General features: G+C 42.4%; 2 protein-coding genes across 3 annotated transcripts; both read left to right on the top strand.

Moving 5' to 3' along the window:
- The first annotated feature begins 2,625 nt into the window (after positions 1 to 2,625).
- On the top strand, positions 2,626 to 11,294 carry LOC139479727 (uncharacterized). 2 transcript variants are annotated; one of them, XM_071262580.1, is made up of 5 exons: positions 2,626 to 2,812; positions 7,736 to 7,890; positions 8,136 to 8,385; positions 8,713 to 8,783; positions 10,116 to 11,294. In XM_071262580.1, the coding sequence occupies exons 1-5, from the start codon at positions 2,707 to 2,709 to the stop codon at positions 10,350 to 10,352; spliced, it is 819 nt and encodes a 272-aa protein (XP_071118681.1). In that variant the 5' UTR covers positions 2,626 to 2,706; the 3' UTR covers positions 10,353 to 11,294. The 2 variants fall into 2 exon arrangements, with proteins under 2 accessions (XP_071118681.1, XP_071118682.1); XM_071262581.1 differs by lacking the exon at positions 2,626 to 2,812 and adding an exon at positions 4,972 to 5,035.
- Positions 11,295 to 11,874: 580 nt separating this feature from the next.
- On the top strand, positions 11,875 to 17,751 carry LOC139479904 (uncharacterized). Its single transcript, XM_071262824.1, has 2 exons — positions 11,875 to 11,890; positions 14,753 to 17,751. The coding sequence occupies exons 1-2, from the start codon at positions 11,875 to 11,877 to the stop codon at positions 17,749 to 17,751; spliced, it is 3,015 nt and encodes a 1,004-aa protein (XP_071118925.1).
- The last annotated feature ends 820 nt before the right edge of the window (positions 17,752 to 18,571 follow it).

The raw sequence follows: 18,571 nt of genomic DNA, 5'->3' as shown, positions 1-18,571 counted from the left end.
CATATTTATCGCCTCCGTGGTCTAGTGGGAGAGCATCCGCCCGGAGAGCGGAAGGTCCGGGGTTCGATCCCCTCCGTGTCATACCAAAAGACGTTAAAAGATGGTACTTGTTGGTACCCTGTCTGGTGCTCGGCATTAAGGGGCTAAAACAAGGACTGGTCGGCTCGGAGTCAGTATACTGTGTCTGAGTGGGATATTCATGTTAAACTGCGGCATGGTATCTCAGTGATCTAGCACTATAAATCGGCATCAGTCCGGACTAGTACAAGCAGCCACACAAACACACACACGTACATGCAAGTCGCTATATAAGTGCAATAATCTTGGACGCGAAGTTTAAACCCCATTTCACCTCACCCACCTCACCAGAATGATATTAAGCCACTTTGCACGGGTGGCCCAGTCATCTAAGGCGTCCCTTGGGCACGCCAGAAACCTATGATTGTGGGTTCGAATCCAGGTTCGCCCCGATTATGTGTCTAGGTTTGTCAGCACCATACCCGTGCTCGTGGGTTTCACCGAAGTGGTAAACGTCCGAGACCTGCATCACTTCGGGCTTTCCTCCCACATTATGCTGACACGCCGCGATATAACTGGAATACAGTTAAAAGCGGCGTTAAACCCAACTCACTCACTCACCTTTGCACACAGTTATTGATTTGGTTTGTCATCCATCCGTCAGTAAACCTTTTCATATGCATTTCATCTCTGAAACCACAAGTGCTCCCAGTTATAATGTCCCTAAAAGGTACTCCATGAATTCTGATCATATTCTTATCATGGTTGTCAAGGCAGCCAAATTGAAATGTCATTAATGCAGGTCCAGCCTTTCTATATGTATCATGATATTTTATAGTATTTTGATTTGTTACCATGCTATTGCAATGACCTTCACATATCCCTAGTTAACTTGATTTTCTGTATTTTCAACTTCATCTCATACATCTGTGTGTTTATGAAGCTGGATTGTTCCCCAGCACCCACAGCAATGTAAATAAGTACTGCACATCTTAGCCAGATTTGGTTCATAACATTTGGTATGTCAGTGGAATGTTGTTTTAGAAAATGGTATGGAAAATTCAGATAATGCATTTTGGGGAATATTCACAAGCCTGTTTAGCTAGTTTAACTGCATGTTCACAATCTCTGAAACATCTGGATATATTATGGTTAGATGATGTGTATGTGTTTTGACAGCTGTCTTAAAATTTGTGAACAGAGCTCACCCAGAGCTCCAGATAAGCTGCGTATCGGCGTAAAATACGCATCAGAAATGCAGAAATATGCAGTAAAATAAAATCCAAGTGTATCAAATATCAACGAACATTACAGATACGCTACAAAAATATAACTTGTGCGTATCATCAAAATATTGTGAAGAAACCCTGCGTATTCGATTAGCAAATCAGCAACTTATTTTGAAATTATAGACGGGCATTACGTCAACCTTGCCAAACTCCACGATGACAGTTACATCATGATCATTTGCCATCACACTTTCTTATGGAAGTATCGTGGTAATTTTGAGTCCTATAAAGCTCTCCCACACGACACCAGTTTGCAGGGACTAGATGAATAGTGTTTTTAAATATTTCACTTAAATACCCACATGTGTAAAAACTAGTGGGTAACAGAAATTTGAATACCGAGATAGAATTACTGATACCCAATGAGTTTAAAATGCATGGGTAAAATACCCACAACACCAAAAGCTTATCTGGAGCTCTGTAATCACCCCATGTATATTCCTGGTTTAAGTTGGCCCACAGCTACCTATGCTTGTCCCGGGAGGCGATTTAATGGATTGGGTGGTCAGACTCGGGGACTTGCTTAGTTGATGGCATTCCTTCCAACCCATCCAGGGCTCCGTTCCTCAAAGCGATCTTAGCGCTAAGGTGATCGTAAGTCCCATACTCTAACATAGGCTTACGATCATCGTAGCGCTGAGATCCCTTTGAGGAACAGGGCCCTGGACTGTTGCTCATAATGTCAGTTATTGGTGTATCTGGACTATCTGTTACGGGTATCGGAAGGTGGGGTAGCTTTGTGATTCAAGCGTTCGCTCGTCAATACCCGGGTTCGATTCCCCTCATAGGTACAATGTGTGAAGCCTATTTCTGGTGTCTGGCGCCGTGATATTGCTGGAATATTGCTGAAATCGGCGAAAAGCCCTATTCATCCACTTTACGACAGGACAATAGGACACATTGAGATTCTCCTGACCCTAGTCATTCCACCAACCCACTGTTCGAGTCTGATCATTGCAAACATGTTTTTATTATATGATCCCCACTAGTGTTGCTGCGCACGCACGCACCCGCTCATCATCCTCGCCATCGTCACATACGCACAATCACCATCATCATCATCATCATCATCACACCAACACCAACACCCACGTCTGCACACCATCACAGATCAGGTGGGCTACATCCGGGATGTTTCTATAACCCCCACCTGGAGGCGGTGTCTAAATATAGACCGGGACACCCCGTATATAACCCAGTATATTGACGTAGCTAACACGCCTTTACCTGGAATCTCAATTGCCCCATAATACAAATAAAACCCAGGAAAAAGATAACTTTAGAACAGGCCAAATTTGTGACAAAACTACGGGGTAGCGTCCAGTGACAACACTGTATGAACTCCGTGTACACAACCTATCAGTATTCTGCTCTGTGAGTTGGGATCGGCTATCACTCAATGACTTCAAACACCGCACTATCGCCCCCTCCAGTGTTGTCGGGGGTACCCTTGACACGAGGGGGGACCCTTCTACCGGCCGGCCACAGCGTCATGAACTTGCTCGGTAAGAAGTTACTTTCTTTTGGGTGATTGTTGGGATTTTATAGACTAGATGTGATTAATTTGTACATAACGTTCAGTTTGTGTGTGTATGTACATTTCTTACTTCACGTGACGCACATACCTATTATCTTAAACCGCTCTAGATCTAGACTTCGGATTCTTGATTTGTTATGGTATTTAAAGGAGGCATGTCTCCGGCGAATTGTCATTCCCAGCAAGTTTGATGTAAGTCGTTCTGCTGATAATTATTATTTTGTGGTGTGTACTAACTACTGTTTACTGAAACCTACGTTATCAACACACCACAAAACTAAAATAATAGTTATACACCAACAGGAAGTGACGTCAACAGAAGAAACGTATTTCTTCTGCTGATAATTAATTTTGTGAGGTGTGGACTAACTACTGCTTGTCTTTTCGCTACTTCAAAACGTATGTATATCCTCAAACAGATAATGATTACCCTAAAGACAATAACTGGAGGGTCTAGGTGTAGGCTGGACATGGGCTCCTCGAAGCGTAATCCCCCTTTAATTAGCGCGTACAATCATGTTAGATGACAGATCATTTGGTGAAGCACGTGTCACATTGAGGGCGGGGGATGTCGCCAGTCTACCTGTTCTCCATCACAAGCGCTGTATCGTGGTATTAATGAGCAGCCAGGTTTCCAGGTGAGCTATCACAGGTATGCTGTAAGGGGATCAGTAACCAGGTGAACCAATTACCACATCTGACCTGCCCCCCTTCCCACACCTGCAGACACAAAAGACACCTCAAGGCTATCGGGACCTGAGTCTTTAAGCGAAATAAAGGCACACATTAACAATAGCCTTCGTTATTAACGTCTTTTTGTTGTTAAACCATGCTGGCAGCGTAGACGAATCACTACAAGCCCGAGTTATCACTTTCAGTTTTCTTTTAATGTCCATCCCCGGTCAGTATACTGCATAGCGTCCATTATGCAAGCCCTTAACTCAAGAGATGACTCGACTGACGTGTATGGAAGCGTATTAGTGCCACAGTCTAAATATGTTTGTTTTTTTATCATCTACGTAGATCATACGTAGATACTTTCACCTATGCCAATTATACTTTTTACATCTACGTAGATGATACTTTAATCTAAGTAAATTATACTTATTACATCTACGTAAATGATACTTTCATCTAAGTAAATTATACTTATTACATCTACGTAGATGACACTTTCATCTATGTAAATTATACTTATTACGTCTACGTAGATGACACTTTCATCTATGTAAATGATACTTATTACATCTACGTAGATGATACTTTAATCTACGTAAATTATACTCATTACATCTACGTAAATTATAAACATTACATCTACGTAGATGACACTTTATCTATGTAAATTATACTTTTTACATCTACGTAGATGATACTTTAATCTACGTAAATTATAAACATTACATCTACGTAGATGATACTTTTTTTGTTTAGACTGTTGCACTAATACGCTTCCATAGACGCGTTATGTCATATTAGGTATATATATTCATACTATAATAACCTATGTGTAATGTTTGATATAACGACAGCGGTGATATAAGCCATGTATCACCTAGCTGAGATTTGTTTGAGCTGGGTATCGATTAACACAGCACAATAAGAGAGCAGGTCGTCTATTCGTGTTCGGATTACCGACGGAAATACACACCGGTTATGTATGCACCCTGTCTGGGTGCTGACGGCGTCATAGCAAGCCATTCAGTACGTCACGTTTTCACGAAAGTAAATATTGTTTTTGTGTCACATGCTTAGCTGATAATATTTATCCTGTCCTTTCATTGGTTAAAAGTTTTACTCCACTTAACACTACAAAGCGTCTTTTATGGGGAGCATAGAAATAACTAATTTCGCGATAACGCAGTTGAAACACAATGTCACCGTGATCTAACCATCACGTGCTTAAATTTGATAGTGGACAAAAATAGGTCGTCACACTCGATATGCATAGTGTTTCCTATTGTACAGTATATAAAACGTATCTTATCGAGAGTGTTCAGTAAACCTTGGTGGTGATGTCTTATCATACGATAAGTTATGAATGGTCAACGTGAATGATGAATAAAACCTGTTGCTGACCAACAGAGGGTTAATGTTCTTTTAGGCGTGTTAGGGTTAACGCTGTAATCTGGTCATTCATGTGGTCAGATCCCAACGCCGGTACTTGGACACGGAATGGAAACCATTAAACGTGAGTGTATAGCTGGTCAGTCCCGACTTCTAGCGTGTAGTTATCATGGATTCATACTGCGAGTCAGACATTGACTTTGTCCTTGTAACAATTTCCTCACAAAACGCCATTCACGTGAGTGTTCTACTGGCAGTTCAAAACTACATTCTTTAGCAAAATCAAATAGAACCATCGCTTGATGAAAAATTGAAATGTTCTAATTACCTGTCAAATTGTCATAGTGTATACCCCTGTTATTGTAATCTGATCCTATTGTTCGTCGTGCCGCCATTCCCCATAGTCCAAGCATCTATATACAACAGATGTAAACAATGGTAGATGTATGCATATGTGGCTGAATTCCATCCTAGTAGTGTTCAGCGACGCTCGCTAACAGTAGCACGTATGTTTAGGAGTCCGGACTTTCAATCAGGTACTAAGGTACTAAGTATATATATTATTATATATATATTATATTTTATCATTTTATATTTACTTAGTACCTGATTGAAAGTCCGGAATATATATATATATATATATATAATACAAAAGTCCAAAGATGAGCTGTATAATTTACTCAACCGGTTTTACGCCTGTGAGTTTCAAGAGATTTTTAATATATATATATATATATGTAAACAGATGGGTATGGGATCAATCGATTTCTCATTCAAACGTGACCTTTACCGCGTCGTGTTGTCCTGCGACCGACCCCAGGTACGCCATGCCATGCCAAGTGTTTTATTAAATCATGCACACTCAAAAAGGATACAGACTTATCAATTATACTGCTTACATAATACCTCCCACAATGTGGAAGGCCAGTGCCGGGAGAGGTCATGTAGTATGGACGACCCTTCATTATCATATGCATGTATGTTTCAACCTGAGAGGCACAGCTGGTGTTGTGTGTTTTCACTGTCTGAACACAGTTATGCTATGTATGTCTCATGGCTCCACAAGTGATTATATTTCATTTCAGTAAATTTGTTCACTGTAAGCTATTGTTGGTTTCTTTTGTTTGTTTGTTTGTTTGTTTGTTTGTTTGTTTGTTTGTTTGTTTGTTGTTTAACGCCGCACTTAGCAATATTTCAACTATATGACGGTGGTCTGTAAATAATCCAGTCTGGACCAGACAATCCAGTGATTGACATGATGAGCATCGATCTACGCAGTTGGGATGCGATGACATGCAGCAAACAAGTCAGCGAGCCTGACCACCCAGTCCCGTTAGTCGTCTCTTACGACAAGCATAGTCGCCTGTTACGGCAAGCATGGGTTGCTGAAGACCTATTCTCTACCCGGATCTTCACGGATCTATTCTTGGTTTCTGTTTTATAAGATGCGATACCATAAATCATCGACGGTAAAAGCTATGTTAGCTCTCTGACTGCCATTCCTTCCTCTTTAACACAGTACAGGAATTCGTAATTGTAGTGGTGATGCCTCGCTCTGCGAATTTTTAACTTATGATTACAGCTCAAGTGAATTAGCTTTAAGGCATATATACCGTATTCGACGTAGTAAGTGCCATGGGCGCTCTCAAAATAAAAAATAGGGGGTTCTTATTGGAATCTTATTTTGGTGAAAAAACAGAGCTGAAAGTTCGTAAATTTCGTGGTTTATGCTGACAACCTGAAATGTTTATATACGACAGATATATTTTTGCAAGATTTAATTGCCCACAATTAAAGGTGCATGTAACACACGAGTGCGTATTATACACGAATAAATAAGTCTTGTGTACATTGATCGGAAGGGGTGCTAATTGAGATTGTTCACTAGCCAATATATTAGCAAAGATCGCCGTGGGCGCTTATTAGAGCGGGGTGCTTGTTACGTCGAATACGGTAACTTGGATTTGTAAATACATGATCAAGGGGAGATAACCACCGAAGCGTATTATTTCACTGGAGAAATGATAATCTTGTTCAAGGCGTATACACATGTATTATAACATTGTAGACCCTCTGTGAACATTCACCTTTAGCATATGCCCGTGTTCATAACTATACAAGATCTACGTCCTAAACATGTCGATGAGTAATCAGTGTTTCGCCACTACCAAGTCGATCATCAATGATCCTCTGTCAGAGTGTAAACTATGACGCATTAGAGTAAGAGTGAGTTGGGTTTAACGCCTCTTTTAACAGTATTCCAGTTATATGACGGCGTGTCAGCTTAATGTGGGAGGAAAGCCCGAAGTGATGCAGGTCTCAGACGTTCACCACTTTGGTGAAGCCCACAAGCAAGGGATATGGTGCTGACAAACCTAGAAACATAATCGGGGCGAACCGGGTAGTCCTGCACCATGACCGTGGAATATATTCATTTTATGAAAAAAACATAATCTAGAAATGCATACAAAAGCAAGTCTAGCCAGCTCAAGCTAGCTCTATTCCACAGTCTCTGAAATCAGCATAGGGAATTATTTATTTTTTTAGAGTCAAGAAGGATATTGTGTAATATAAGATTTCAGAGACTAAATGTTAGTCTACGAACCGGGATTCGAACCCACAATCATAGGCGCCTAAGACGACAGGGGCACCCGTACCCCACTATTAAGCATTATCCTAAATTAGATTTTATTTCTATTTTTTTGTTCGAAATTTTGGGCATTATGTTAGTCATTGGTCATTCGTGTATATGATGTATCTTAACAGACAGTGATGTAATGAATTTTGTTTGGTTGTGTCAGAATGCCATCATTCTTAACTTCAGCTCTTACAAACGGGAGGGGAACTGACCACGTCCACATCACACGGTTGCTAGGCGACACACGTGTCTCGGAATGGCAGAGGGCGCTGCGGAAACTACTGATGACGTATATCCAACATGATGTCATGAAACAGGCTGTGACGTTCCTCTCCGACAACGTACGTGTGTAGTTTAGGGCATGGTGTCATTGTCAGTCAATGCTCTGATTTGTTTGTTACTATATGTCCAAGGCAAATAAGATTTTTGGAATTACATGTACCGGGACGATACAATCACTGCCCATTTTATACACTGTCTGCTACAGATTTCGTAATAGTATCTCGTTATTTGTGCTGCCTCTTGATGTAAACAACTGAAAACTTGTCCAGTAGTCCTTTCATTATTCACGTGTCTTCAAATGCAGATCCACTCCGCCATAGAAGCGATCCGCTCGCCGCATTTGTTCCCAGGTTTTCCCTGCCTCTACGTCCACGTCGACAGGAAACCGGTCGTCTTTGACATTGACCTCTGGAAGATCATCCTCATCGCCATCAACTTCGAGCTCACGGAACCGGAAGGCAACCGCCATCTTGATTTAATCGAGGTCAAGGTCACTGATAAAGTTACCTTACCATCTCTCATAGGGTTTCATCAACTGCTGAAGAATATTTTAGGTGAGTTTTGCTCCCATTGGATTGTATTTTTGTTTAATATTGTGAATAGTTTCAAGCTTTCAAATCAAATTAAATCTGGTATAAATGTCTGTAACATTAAAAGGAAATCGGGCTCAGGACAATGAACTGTTCTTGAAAGTGCGATTCAAGTTTTAAAATAACTTTTAACTATACAGTTGTTTGTATATAATATAACATTTAAGGATATTAATATATATAACATGATGCATGTACCAATTTAACGCTAAGCATCACGATAATTACATCACCAAGAGGTAGACTGGGCCAAGGACTGTGGACATAGTGTTTACCTGTTGACTGTTACAGAACTGAACTGGGACATCCTCCGCCTGATACTTTACTTGGAAGAGGAAGAAGCTTTCACGTTTCTGTGCACAGTGAGTAGTGGACGAACACTTGTCTCAGTTAACGCTTTCTGTGTGTGATAGACAGGTGTACATCAGTTTCTGTGCACAGTGAGAAGTGGACGTACACCTGTCTCAGTTAACGCTTTCTGTGTGTGATAGACAGGTGTACATCAGTTTCTGTGCACATTGAGAAGTGGACGTACACCTGTCTCAGTTAACGCTTTCTGTGTGTGATAGACAGGTGTACATCAGTTTCTGTGTACAGTGAGTAGTGGACGTACACCTGTCTCAGTTAACGCTGTCTGTATGTGATAGACAGGTGTACATCAGTTTCTGTGCACAGTAAGTAGTGGACGCACACCTGTCTCAGTTAAAGCTTTCTGTGTGTGATAGACAGGTGTACACCAGTTTCTGTGCAAAGTGAGAAGTGGACGCACACCTGTCTCAGTTAACGCTGTCTGTGTGTGATAGACAGGTGTACACCAGTTTCTGTGCAAAGTGGGTAGTGGACGTACACCGGGTTCTACCTCACTAAGTGCTTCAAATCACTTGAGGTCCTTGATTAAGAATAACATTTGGAAAATATCTATTGACGCCTAGTTGACAGTACACATGTTCTGCAAATCTTCGGCACGACAGTTTCTTGTTGTTTATGAACCGGATGTCGATTTCGTTACAGGATTTTGATTCGACTATGCATAGACTCGTTAGTCCAGCCAAAATATAGCTCCTAGTTCGGCAAGGGTGGAAACTGGACTTTTAGAGTCAGTTAACTCCCCTGCCTCGGGGAGATGTGGTGCCCCATCTCGGCGGCATACATCACACTCACTTTAGACATTACTACATTGATAGCACCTACAGTCCAGAAATGGACAACGAGCTAGCTATTTAATCAAATAATACAGACGATGTGTCTTGTCATCTTTGTACATGTGTACCTGGTTTTTTTCTATGAACCTTGGTACCATGTGAGGGGGGACGGGTGGCCCAGTCGTCTAAGGCGACGCGATTCGCTGTGCAGAGTTGCGTCCCTTGGGAACGCCAGAAACCTATGATTGTGGGTTCGAATCCCAGTTCGCCTCGATTATGTTTCCAGGTTTGTCAGCACCATATCCGTGCTCGTGGGTTTCACCGAAGTGGTAAACGTCTGAGACCTGCATCACTTGAGGCTTTCCTCCAACATTAAGCTGACACGCCGATATAACTGGAATACTGTTAAAAGCGGCATTAAACCCAACTCACTCACTCACTCACTCACTCACTGGTACAATGTCTGAAGCCCATTTTTCGGTGTCCCCTGCCGTGATATTGCTGAAATATTGCGGCGAAAACACATACTCACTCACTCTTCTATTGAACCAGCTCCAGGATGTGCTGCGATCCCCAAGCCGGACCAGCAACCCCACCCTTGTAGACGCCCTGTACCAGAGACAGACTTCCGCCATGGAGGAACTCGGCTTCTACCAGAGGAGGGGGGAGGGGCGTGGCTCCAGGAGGGTGGTGGTGTGGGAGAACACGGAGTCAGAGCAAGTCCTGTATGCCGAGGTTGTGCTATTCGGCCTCTTCCACCATGGGAAAGGCCTGGAGACTTACATATGAGGATGGATGCGAGGCCGTTGATGTACGGTTCTAGTGATCCCCGCATGTTACAGAAGGAGAGAGTGTTGGTCTCTAGTCAGTGACCTGGGTCACCGTATAGTCGCCACTGAAGCAGGGACACAGATTGTGAATGTGTCGATCTTACAAAGGGTAACCTAATGACCAGTATTATGAGGCCAGACTATTTCTAGGTTTACGGGGGTTTTTTTAGTGAAAATTCCAGGTCGTTACGTAGGGGTAAAGTATCATGATTTTTTTTTTGATTCTTTAAAATCGTATCCGAAAATGGTTTCTTTTGCGTGCAGTTTTCGATCAGTCGTCAACTTTGCAGTTTGGCGTACAGCATGGTTTTTTTTGCTCAGAAAAATAATTTTCGGAATAAACAAAATATTGCTTTTTCATGTTTTATTTTTATTTTTCACTTTCGTTTTCTAAAGTTAGGCGGGTCCGTAAACCAGTGTCGCCTTTATTTTTCATTCTCAAAGAATCCCGTGCAAATGAGACTGTAGTGTGGATCATGGAAAGTCAATATTGCGAATTGTGTGTGCAATAACTTCAGATCAACCTTATTGATGGCAATATTTCATAAACTAATAAAAAAGCCTGTGTACAGTGCTTGTTCACAATGGTCCATGTACCCACCCTTAGTGCAGGAGGTTTTGTGCCTTACTCCCACTGCAGGTATTGGTTCCGGGCTGTAAGGTATTCCCAAGATCCCAATAAACGACGTTGTCTAAGATATGCTATTGTAGCACAATTGTCATTGGCACTTGCACGCGAAGCTAATTCAGATTTCTATGTTCTCTTTGAGATCATCTGGTATTTGTCCTTATTTCATTTCATTGAAAACACACAGTACCCTGCTTCGATACCTTGGGTGTATTAGCATACATCGCATGTCTGTAATTCACTTTACACAGATGTTTTTTGTCAATGTCTTAACATGTGTAATGTTTTCAGGTGACTGTTTCATTTCGAGAATAAAGTGCTTGATAACTTCATATGATTTGTTTTCTTAACTGCAATGAATTGACAAACATTAACAATATTATATTACCACAGTATCTTACCTCTCCTAACCATCACCAACGTGACAAACGTCACAACGGACATAAGAAACACATCTTACGAGTGAGTGAGTGAGTGAGTATGCTTTTACGCCGCTTTTAGCAATATCACGGCGCGGGACACCAGAAATGGGCTTCACCCATTGTACCCATGTCGGGAATCGAACCCGGGTCTTCGGCGTGACGAGCGAACGCTTTAACCACCCGACCCGACTACCCGACCGCCCCCTCACATCTTACGAAGTAGAATATTGTGTTCCGCTGTTTCAACACCCAAACGTATTCATGGCTTTGATACACTGTTAGGAAGTGACTGTGGCGACACTGAACTGGGACGTCATATATTATGACGTGTTACTATTATGACGTCATCATGTTATGTCGTCATTGTATTGTATGGTTGTCAAGGCCACCATAAGCACCTACAGTCACGCTTTGAGCAATGCATCAGACCGATGGATGGCGGTAGAGGTGAGTAGGGAACATCGGCAAAGAAACTATTAGCACTTTGGTAATTATCCGTGCAATTTACCGAAACTATCCATGCCATTTTTTGTAAGAGATGTGCACGAGCTCCCTCCTTCGTAACGCCAAACGCCATTTTTATCCGTTTCGCTAAATTTACAGGGGATTTTGGGCAAGAACTACTACTACTACTACTACTACTACTACTACTACTACTATCAATACTACAACTACTACTACTACTACTACTACTACTACTACTGCTGCTGCTACAACTACTACTACTACTACCACAACTACTACTACTACAACTACTACTACTACTACTACAACTACTACTACTACTACTACTACTACTATCAAACTTTATGAAAAATACTACGTGTTTGTCAAAATGTCACTGATGCGTGAGATAACCGAACGCTATCATTCGAGTAATGTTTTGTTTGTGTTTATTTGTTTGATGCAACTAATATAGCAGCCCGCGACAACAATAGGCCGATGAAGCTCAAACTATGCAGGAAAAATGAGTTCGCTCACACTTGTTTAGTTAAATATAATTAAATAAATATTGTTAAGCAACATGGAAAAATAAATTGTTTAATCGGCATTACTTTGAAGTTGACGGATGACAAAGTAGACAAAATTATTTGTGAGTAACAACTCATTTATTTACTGTAAAGGCGACGTTTCGGGGAAGTATACGGGAGAGGTTAATTTTATAGCATGTAAGTCGACATATTGGTTTCTTTGAAATTTAAAGCCATACAGTTACCGAAACGAAACATACAAATCATGTGAAATGTGCGTGAAATGTGGATGTTTATCTTTTCCAGCAATAAGAGATACTTCAAAATCGTCTTGCTATTCTGAGACTTAGTCACTTTTCGTAATGCTGATAACCCATGAAATTTGTTCATTTTGTTTTAAAAGATCTAAAAATGGTCCCATTTCGCTAAAGTTAACCCGTCTATATTTTGTAAGAATAAACTATTGAGCATTGAGCGATTATCTCCTTTAGCTACAGGCGTAGTATATAAGTGATAAATCACGCACTGACTTTGCCTTGCTGTACATCGTATCTTATTCAAGCTGAATCACTGAGAGTGAGTGATTATCTCCCTTACCCAAACAGCTCAATTGCGCACTACCTTTGCAATGTATCGTATGTTATTCAGGCAGCCATTGAGAAACGTTCCAGGAAGGAATTTAGGCCAAGCCTGTCACGCGCACTCAATTTTCACACTGCCATTGCAACATATTGTTCAACACGATTAAATAACAGGCTTCTATAAAGTATGACTTTGTTCCATAAACAACACATGTAAAACAACGGCTTTGATATGAGAAATATTTTATTAGTTGTCTTCATAATCACATGTATGGCGCTTTCTGTGCATAGTTGAGCACAGCATTGTTTTAAATACCTCACTGTATGTAATGTATGGTACATACCGTTTCATGCGGCGGTTTACATTTCTGCATGGTTTATTGCTTTGACAAAAAAAAAATAACTTCCAGCAGAGATCATACACCCGTATATGTTCTTTGCTTCTGGATACATAGGAAATCAACGGATAACTGTTGGTAAACTTATCAAGAATCTGCTCCTTTTAACAGAGTGTACCAAATTCTTTATCATGATTGGGGATTATTTGTGATTCTCTTTCTTGGTTGTATTATGTAAGACAGTGCGTAATGTTGTTCATCTTCTGAGACATCACATGTTTCACAGAGACGTTCAAATGGGGTTAGTGTTTTTGTATATCTACAAGTGTTTCAGTTTTTAGTTTTGAGAAAAGTGACCTATGGCCTTTGTTTTTACAAGATGTAAGATAATTCTCAATATTTATAGATAACGTGACCAAACTGTATGTTCCTAACTTGCTGCTAGATAAATGGGAATCCATTAATGATTGCGTGATTTTTTACATTTGAACTGAAGTATATTTAGAGTGGATCCATTACATTTTTTGTGTTTACTATTTTAAAAGTTTGCTTTATTTAACCCAACCAACATTTTGACCAGAAATATTGATATTTGCTGCAAAAGCATGCTTTAGAATGACATTTGTTGTGTGATCTATATAGGATTTTTTTTATTGGTACTAATAGTGGGTATATATCAAGTTTTGCCTGACAGGCCCAGTTTTCTTGCCTGGGTTTTCTTTGTGCTGACCAATTAAAGACACTGTTTCTTTTATTGTGCTTTCCAAAGATAAGTACATTAATAACAACCAATTTGTACTTAACACAAATTCTCTCCTCCCATAGCTTACACTTCCTTCCTCTGCACATAACATTATATTGCGGGGAGCTATTGATGCTCTGCAGCAATCTCTACTTGTACCTTTGTCAAGCAAGGCTGAATAATGAACATGGACAAAATATATATAGTATTTAGGTGGAGGATTAACAGTAACATGTATGCAATTGTTGTTACTTTGTGTTACTTTGTGTTACTTTGTGTTGTTACCGTGCCTACTTTGTCATAGAAATATTACTCGAAAATAGAACCATAATGGCGTGCGGCAACCTCATCAGTGACATCCATCAGGGCTACTTTTCAACAAACAAGTATCGAAGCATTTTTTATTACCTTCTGAAACAATAAATGACATTTACTTACGATAGCATTTGTTTCGCGTCGTTCGCGTGAGGCGGCCAACCAAGTACGAAACTGTGTGCGGGTGTATATCGGTGGTACACATATTGTAAGTTGTTCGCAATCTTAGTAATTTGTTCCAGTCTGTTTTAAGCAGACATGTTATCTATCAACCTGCCTTTACCCGTAAACCCATATTTTAATAACTTTCGGCAACATTCAACCATGATATCAGATATTGTATCAGTAATCACACACTTCAGATACTCGTAAAGGGCGACACCTCGAAGACGAACGGCCAAAGGCGACAGTGAGCGAGATCCGGCCCGTGAAGGTGCTTTATTCCAAGGATGACAGGCAGCCACAGTCAACGTCCATGGGACCCCGGCCGGCGATGACGCAACTAGACCCATCTCTGCCGTACAGGAAACCAATTCCTCGTCCTGACGCCCAGTCCGAGTTCTGGGCTCAAAACCTTAAACCAGCACCCGACGTAAGAGCGGAACAGCTGCAGGCGGAATTTTTGTCCACATCCCGACCAGATCTACATCAAGGACAACCCGTGGCTCCCTATCAAAGGCGTGGGTACCCGGTAGACATGCCAGCAGGCCCAACAGGCTACGAATACCAGGATTATAACAGGCAAGTCCCGCCGATGTATGGACAAATGGGTCGGCCAATGGGATCTAACTATCAAGCTTATCAAGGACAAAATCAGCCGTTCGGACCAGCATATCAGCAATATGATCGTCCCTATTATTCAGTTCAGCGTTATGAGAATGAATACATGAACCCTCGTCTGTGGAGTGGTCCTCCTGCTGCTAACCCTCCGACCTTCCCGCAGGATATCCAAACGCCACTGTATAACACAAGCCATGACTACTTTCACTCAGGAAGAACGACGCTTCCCCCTAGAATGCAACAAGAAAGGGCATATCGTGGTTATACCACCCCTCCAGCCTACAATATGCGCACCGCTCAAGGTAACATGGCTGGATATCAAGACCAGAGCTATAGTCCTCAAAGCTACATGATAAATCAGGCTGGCCGAACCATCCCAGAAAGGCCTTCTACCGCCACGACCAGCGGTACAGATTCTTCGAGCGGATCTGCGGACATGCTTCGTCTGTACGACATCTCAAAACTCCCGCCGGAGATGCAGAGTCAAGTGTATCCGGCAAGGGAGGCAGGGAACCTATCAACGCAACGCCCGAACACAGGGACAGGCCAGGTCCATCTCAGCGGGGCTGATGATGGAAAACACAAACCAATCGTAGTCGCTTCTACCAGGCAGGAACTCAGTAAGACGCTTGATGAAGTACGACAACATTCAATGAAGAACGCAGACCCCCCGAGCGCTAAAATAGAAGACCCTTCTGTTGTGACAGACGATGAGTCTGCGGAGGAAGTGCTGTCCGAGAGTTCTGAGAATTTGGATCATGCTGCGGTCTTATTACAGGAGGCGATTATGGACGCCGGCATCGTTGAGATAGATGGAGTGTTCATCAATAGGAACAGCCATCAAGTACCTCAAGACAGTGACCCGGACGGTAAAGATGAACTGGAAACGCAACACGCTATAGAGAGTCATGCCGGTGAAGAGGGTGAACGGGTTGAGAAGGCGAATACAATCCAGCTGGAGGCACAGGAAATAAATGTGTCATCAGGAGGTTCAGTTGATTCTTTGACCAGTAGCTATCAACACGACTCTAACGAAGGCACGGGTTCTGGCGCTAGAGGGACCGACGTCTGTCTTACCCAAAGTACCGATGACACCCCTGCGGTTATTGAGCAGAACATCCTTGCCGAAACTTCAGAGAGCAGTCGCCATGATGCACAGAGCTTGATGTCCTGCACAGAGCAAGAGAACATCATAGAGAGCCTCATCCTGTGCTGTGCGGACTTCGACCAGAGTACAGAACCAAAAGAGCCTTACGTGGACACCCGGTGGCGTCAACCAGAACCTTCCTCAGCTAAACATACATTGGATCAAGAAATTGCCGAGTTCATGGGGAACACTACCTGGCAGCTATATACTGAAGGACAGGATGGCGGAAGGGACGGTCCTGCTAGAGGAGGGGCGGGTTTGTTTCCAGGTTGGTCTGGTAGCAAGGAGGAGAGCAGTTTGACGACCTTCATTGATGGGGACATCCAGGACGTAAGGCAGACATATGGTTCGATGGGCAATGAGATTCTGCATCCTTGCCCTACTTTTGAAGCAGATGGGTCTGCATTGTGGTATCCGTACTGTGAGACGGATGCAGGATATGTGGATTATGTGAACAATACCATGTTGCCTTTTGGACCTCACACCGGACAGTATGTTTCTGGTCCAGATGCGACATTCCCAGCCACGGAATGGGGCAGATGTCTCGGTAGCAACCACCCTGTACAAGACACTGATTCTTTTAGGAGGCCTGATGTGAATGAATACAGCATGTATTCGATGTTTAAGTCAGGTCAAGCTGCGGATTTGCCATTATTTAACAGTTGGGACATTGGAGACGCTGGCGCAAGAACTGTAGATAGACAGTTGGACGATTCTGGGCGTAACACGGTTATACGGGGAATCAACTACTATACGAACATGGCGGACATAATGCCTTGTCCCACCACGGAGCTGGGACAAGCCGAAGGTTTTCCTGGCATATGCTTTGATGATTTTATGTCCGAGTCGACGCAGGATGTTGTTGCTGCTGTGAACAGTTCCGATCCAACCCAGTCGGAGACGAACTTAGCCTACATGTGGCAACTAGCCGCTGAAAGTTTCGAGACGCCATCAACAAGTTGCAAGGAAGTGAAAGGGGAGACAATCCATGGTACTAGCGATTGTGGTGACGTATTTGTCAATGGAAATATGAACAGTGAACAAACTGCAAAATCAGGTGTTGATATGGACCGTGCAGGGGATAGTGATGAAACAAGTGATCAACTCAAAACGGACCAATCAGGTCCAAGTAGTGGCACATCTTGTAAAGATGTCGGCACACCAGTGGAGGATTCTGAAAACCAAGATGGCGGGGGTCACGCGTCAACGCCACGGTCAAACTCAACCTGTGAAGTCAGCAGCACATCTAGTCCTGATGAAGCTAGTCGATGCGCGGAGTCCAACGTTAGTCGCTCACCAATGTGTCCTGATCGCCAGACATTCCCAGCCTTCGGGTCATCACCGGTCGAATCACATCCTTCAGCGGGGGAAGCCCTAGACGAACTGAACAGCTACCTGGAGTCCATCCTACAGGAAGAAGGTTCCAGGACCTAAAACCAATAACCATGGGAATAGGAAGTGAACAATGGAAACGTTAGAAGCAGATATAGATAGGATTATATCACATCTCTCGGTGTCTGTGTATAACATCACATTTTAATCTTTTTTTAAAATCAAGTTTTAATGTGAAATCGTCTAAAAACTGGCCAACCGATTTTGTTTTATGCATGTATATGTTCACTCGGCTAAATCACAACTATTTTCATCGTTCTTAAAACCTCAGTGTCTGTAATCATTTCGTTTCCGGTGCTCAATTCCAAATTTTGGGTTGGATGTCCTGATCTATTGATCTGTTGTCACCCGACAAGTAACTTAATGTCCGTGTGTTGACGGACTTTGATATATATTCATCCGTTACTTCCACTACCATTCACATTTGTTCCACGCGACAGCTCGTTATATTTGTCATGTCATCTCTCCTCAGCCAATAGGTGGGTATTCAAACACCCAGCGGGTGGCCCAGTGGTCTATGGCGCCGCAATTCGGTGTTCAGAGCTGCTTCTGACATATCAGAAACCGGGTTCGAATCCCGTTTCGCCCGTTTTCAGCACCATACCCGTGCTCGTGGGTTTCACCAAAGTGGTAAACGTCTGAGACTTGCATCACTTCGGGTTTTCCTCCAACATTAAGCTGACATGTGCTGTGATATAACAGAATAATGTTCAAAGCGGCGTTAAACCCAACACACTCACTCACTTGCTTTGGCTCTCTAGCAAAGGTGATGCAACTGATCAGGGCCCACTTGCACAAAGCGATTTTAGCACTAAGACTTTTGTAAGCCTATGTTAAAGTATGGGAGTTACGATCATCTTAA

This window comes from Haliotis cracherodii, unplaced genomic scaffold (genome assembly GCF_022045235.1).
Source record: "Haliotis cracherodii isolate W230 unplaced genomic scaffold, xgHalCrac1.p SCAF_4, whole genome shotgun sequence".
Classification (NCBI taxonomy): Eukaryota; Metazoa; Mollusca; class Gastropoda; order Lepetellida; family Haliotidae; genus Haliotis; species Haliotis cracherodii.
Note: the sequence above shows the minus strand (reverse complement) of the source record. Positions and strands in the feature narration are given on the sequence as shown.

What these genes read in the sequence shown, in the direction of transcription:
- LOC139479727 (XM_071262580.1), top strand. Translation starts at nt 2,707, where the DNA reads ATGACTTCAAACACCGCACTATCGCCCCCTCCAGTGTTGTCGGGGGTA. An exon ending in TGACGTTCCTCTCCGACAAC is followed by an intron (nt 7,891 to 8,135) that starts GTACGTGTGTAG and finishes CTTCAAATGCAG; the next exon opens with ATCCACTCCGCCATAGAAGC. An exon ending in CTTTCACGTTTCTGTGCACA is followed by an intron (nt 8,784 to 10,115) that starts GTGAGTAGTGGA and finishes CTATTGAACCAG; the next exon opens with CTCCAGGATGTGCTGCGATC.